This window comes from Plasmodium cynomolgi, chromosome 12 (genome assembly GCF_000321355.1).
Source record: "Plasmodium cynomolgi strain B DNA, chromosome 12, whole genome shotgun sequence".
Taxonomy (NCBI): domain Eukaryota; phylum Apicomplexa; class Aconoidasida; order Haemosporida; family Plasmodiidae; genus Plasmodium; species Plasmodium cynomolgi.
In genome coordinates, this window is record NC_020405.1 from 1990034 (window position 1) to 1995025 (window position 4992).

At 42.2% G+C, this 4992-nt stretch overlaps 2 protein-coding genes across 2 annotated transcripts; one reads left to right on the forward strand and one right to left on the reverse strand.

Moving 5' to 3' along the window:
• Positions 1–1869: 1869 nt before the first annotated feature.
• PCYB_125570 (hypothetical protein) lies at positions 1870–2456 on the forward strand (the record flags this gene model as incomplete). The annotated part of the gene is made up of 2 exons (XM_004223890.1): positions 1870–1957; positions 2117–2456. Coding segments are annotated over 2 exons (426 nt in total), but the record flags the coding sequence as incomplete, so codon positions are not given.
• Positions 2457–3442: 986 nt separating this feature from the next.
• On the reverse strand, positions 3443–4006 carry PCYB_125580 (hypothetical protein; the record flags this gene model as incomplete). The annotated part of the gene is made up of 1 exon (XM_004223891.1): positions 3443–4006. A coding segment is annotated over one exon (564 nt), but the record flags the coding sequence as incomplete, so codon positions are not given.
• Between the last annotated feature and the right edge of the window lie 986 nt (positions 4007–4992).

The following is a 4992-nucleotide window of genomic DNA, read 5'->3' on the forward strand; positions in this document are numbered from 1 at the left end:
TTCCCAGTCACATCAATTCTCGAAAAAAGAAGGCGATAATTTTCTTCCCAGTTTGGTGAAACGTACTGGAGCAAAGAAAAAAAACGCCCCTTCCCTCTCCCCAAAAAAGGTTAGCGCTTTTTTAGAACGTTCTTTTTTATGGCTCAGCAATTGGCGAAACATAATTGTGTAAATGAATGGACCACCGCATTGTGATGTGCCAATATAGTTGCTTCATCCGTACTTGTATACATTTGTGTATGTTTTTTCCCCTCAGGGGAAGGCACCCTTGGAGCAAAGGTGTACACTTGGTGAAAATATTTTTTGCGTAAAAAGGGGGAGGCAAACATAAACCTGTACATGATAGAGAATTCTGTTTACCCTGCCAGGAAGTACTCCTGTTGTGTTGTGTTGCTTTGCTTTGCGTTGTGTTGCGTTGTATTGTATTGTGTTTTTTTCTTTTTCTTTTCCTTTTTTTTTTCTGCCCTCTCCGTATCGACCGAATAGGCTTCCCCAACCGTGTCGTTTTTGTACAATTTAAGGAACTTTCGCCATTTCAAAGTTCAGCGGTCGTAAAGTTATTGTCTACCAAATAGCACAACTCCACTCGCCCCTGTCGAGCGTGAGATTCGCACCTCTGCAGTTTGTGGTGGGGAGACAGTTAAACAAAAATATAGTTAAATATTAACCCCTCCATGGTGGAGCAGAGCCCTGCCATATTAACGGCACAAAACATGTACATGTAAATCTGCGCAGTGTAACCTCAACAGGGGAAAAGCAAGCTGAGCCCATTTGCCTTTAAACAAAGGGTAAACGGTCATTTTTAAGGTAAAGAAGGAGAGGAAGAAGTAGAAACAGAAGGAGTAGAAGGAGGAGAGGAAGGAGAAGAAAGCCACATCACTGGGCCTTACCAATCCCAAAGTAAATGCCAACAGGGGAGCCTTCATACGGTTGGGAACAATTCCGAAGAGCTCTAAATTTTTTGGGAAGGTCCTAATTGCAACGTGGCATTCGGGTGTTGACAGCCTGTTCGAGGAAGGGGGAAGGGCCACCATCACCCCAGGCGAGCATTCCATTCCGATGTGCATATAGTACAAGTGCGTACATAGGGACGTATATAGGAGCTTGTATAGGAACGTACATAGGAACATATACAGGAACGTACATAGGGACGTATATTATATAGGTAGGAACGCGTTGAGGGGAAAACCTCTGCGACAAGTGCCAAGGTCCACATGCAGACATACGTTTTGGCAAGCACTCAGCGAAGGCGCTCCGCGTGAATGAAGAGACCCCCTCCCCACCATTTAACGGAAGGCTCTCCTTACGCAGGTCCTTTTTGAAGCAGTCGCCGCAGAGGCAGGCAGACGGACAGGCAGACCGATAGACGGACTGACACACCCGTTTACAGCAAAGTGGGCCCCCCAAAAAAAGTGTGCTTATCTCACCCTTGAGAAAAAAATGAACTTTTTGCGAAGCAGGAAAGGAGGAGTGGGGGAAAGCGCAAACAAAGTCCCAGAGGCGGAAAAGGAGGAAAAAAAAAAATGTGATCAAAGTTGCATTCGATTATGTAAAATACATTCTAGATAACAAAGTCAAAAGCAAATACAAGTACTCCTTTTTTATGGGTTTATTTATCATTTTTTTAATTTTTAATGGCTTCTTTCAAATGCTGCTGGAGTTTTATCACACTCATTTTTACAAATTTAAATACATTGATGTATCAGATACGGAAAAGTTGAAAGAAATTTTTTTCAGCAACAAGCCATATTTGGTTTATTGTAAAAATGAAAAACAGGAGATCATTCACCCAGCGATTAATTCCAGTAGATCAAGTTTTCCTGATATTCTTAACATAGCAATTATTAACTGTAATAGCTTACTGCCTAGCCAGCAAACTGTATATGAACGTTTCTCTATGGATCCCAAGACGAAGGCTTTTGTTGTTTGTTATGGAAGGAAACCAAAACCTATTACGGTGAACATGATGAATAATAAAAAAAAATTCGTATCATTTGTGAGAGAAGCATTAGTATTCAGTGTGCCATTTTTTTCAAAATTTCCTCAATTTAAAACCAAATGTTTGAATAAAATAAAAATGCATTCTGTTCATTTCTGGAATTCATATCACGAATAGGAGTATAAAATATAACTATATTAATGACATTTTTGTTAATAATAAATATTTTGATCTCAGTCCGATGATTCTTGATAACAGAAAATTTTTGCTCAAACTGAGTGATGAAGTTTTTTCTTCTTACAACAAGAAACGGGATATACATGTGCTTTGTCTTTTTAATTCTACTGAGGCTGATATAGATAATTACTATGGGTATTTTTATAAGGACGATTTTGAGGACTTCTCCAAGCTGTCCTCCTTCGTCGCTGACTGTGTGAAGGCCACCAGCAAGAGCACGGAGGCTGTGAAGCTTTCCGCCGTCCCGCAAATTAAGTACAGAACGAGCAAGAAGAAGTGATTTAGAAGTGGTTTAGGAGTGATTTAGGAGTGGTTTAGAAGTGATTTAGGAGTGATTTAGGAGTGATTTAGGAGTGATTTAGAAGTAAATTAGAAGTAATTTTGAAGTAATTTAGAATTGACTTAGAATTAATTTTGAAGCTTCAGCAGGCACGTTATCCAAAAAGGTGTTTTACGCGAATGCGTACCACGCTGAAAAATGGCGCAATAGAGCTGGAGTATAACCTATAACCGCTTAGGAGGGGATCTCCACTTTTCATGCATTCGTTACATGGTTAGCTTTTTTTTTTTTTTTTTGTGAAAATACTTGTTTGTACTTTCTTTAAGCCGACACCACGTGGCACAATTTTGGCCTCCCCGCCCGCAACTGTGCCCCACTTTGAATAATTCAACTGAAATTTTTAATGCCTATTAATTGCGACTTTTCAAAAGGGGGAATTCCAAAGGGAGGATTCCAAAAGGGGGGATTCCAAAAGGGGAATCTTCCAAACGGGGAAACTTTCAAACGGGGAAACTTTCAAATCGCGGATGGTCCACACATAGCCGCTTCGCAATCAGTGACGGAGTTACAAAAAAAAAAAAAAAAAGAAGTGGCACACGTGCGTTCAGGTGAAGCGATCGTACTGGCATAACCCAGCACAACCGTGTGCCGCCCGCCGCTGGCAAACCAATGTGACAAAAAAAAAAAGTAGCGGCCTCCCCGACGCGTGTGCCACAGCATTTGAGATATAGCTAAGGATCTACACGCACAGATGTGTGGAGGCCCTTACGTGGGCACCTGCCCAGTGCAGCGCTCATTTGAATGGGCGTTGTTATGCGGTTTTGGGTATGCCACCTGGGCGCCTCCCCAGTGCAGCGTTCATTTGAATGGGCGTTGTTATTCGGTTTTGGGTATGCCACCTGGGCGCTTCCTCCACCGCTTAACCTCCTCCACCGCTTAACCTCCTCCACCGCTTAACCTCCTCCACCGCTGCACTCCCGCTACTGCTGCGTTTTGTCCGCTTCAGACTGCCCCCCCTGCGCGGACGACTGATCATCCCCGGGCCTGCCCACAATTCTGTTGTAAAAATCTTTAAAAAAATTGGAGTGCGAAAGATGGAAGCTTCTACTATCACGCACATTCTTCCTATTGGGAAAAACGACGTTCATAATTTCATCATTTTCCTTCTGCAATTCCAGTACTTGTAATTTCAGGGTTTCCAGCTTATGGTTTAAAAGCATCTCCTTTTTCGCCTCCTTCAAGCTATTCCTTTTGTATTCAGCTATTATAATTAATGCTGCCACTAAAAATATGATAGTTTCTCCTAAGAGTTCGCTTCCTACATTAACTGATTTGTTTTCACTTATATAGGAGCTGTAATTAACGTTGGTAGCATTTGCATTGTAAAATTTTTTCTGAATATACTGCTCGAAGAAGTAATACTTTTTTCCACAATATATGCATATACTTTTAAATTTTTTATTTTCTATTGCTTTCTTTTTTATGTATCCTGATATGGGTTTGCTTACTTGTCTTATGAGAACGATTCCGATTTTGAAAAATGGAATCATTTTGTGAGGGGAGGGCTACGGTTGGCGGAGAAGTCCCTTCGTGAGGTGATTTTCCCTTGTATGTCCGGAGCGAAACATTCCCTTAGCCTCTACGGGGGGATGTCCCAAGTTGACCTACCACTGACAGGGGGTATAAGGAGGGGGGATATTCCGCGGTGTGCAGAAAAATGTGGCAATGGAAACGTCCCCTCTCTGTCCGTGTTTTCTCTCTTCCAATTATGTAAACTTCCGTCTATGCTGGTACGAGTACAAAGAGGTGTGCGTGCTAGGTAGTTCTTTCGTTACGCCTGCATTTTTTTTTGGTTGCCTCCGTTTTGCGCTGCTTACCTCCGTTCTGCGTTGGTTACCTCCGTTTTGCGCTGCTTACCTCCGTTCTGTGCTGCTTACCTCCGTTCTGCGCTGCTTACCTCCGTTCTGCTTCTTCTGTTTGCCTTATATGGCTTCCTCTATTTGCACCCTCGTAATGGATTTGCCTTTTCGCCCCCTTCTTACCTCCCCACGAGGTGTCTACTTTGAAACTCCTTGTGTACTCACAAAGGATCTCCTCAACTGAAACAACTACAGCGCAATTACGGATGACCGACTGCATGTACAAATAAGGGGGTGAGGTGGAGACGGGAAGGAACTCTCTCACTGTGCCGCAGCGTATTGCCTTTTTTATGCTACTATTTTGATAGCTCCTGATCCCTTTCGATGCGGAACCGAACGGAAAACGCTAGATAAGTGTTGACAACATGTGGTAGGGTGGTGTGTTTTCCCTTCTTCCTTAACTTGGCTCTTGCTAAAATGGGGCAGGAAAAAGGGGGAACGGACGAACACGTACGCAAATTCGAAATTTTTATTTTCCCCTCCACCCTGTTTATAGATACACATAATGCGTATATCGGATTTATATATTTATCTACGTGTTGATTTTTTTTTTTTTAAATCTGCATTGTGTTTATTTATTTATTTTCTTTTTTACCCGTTTATGGGAAGGGGAAAGG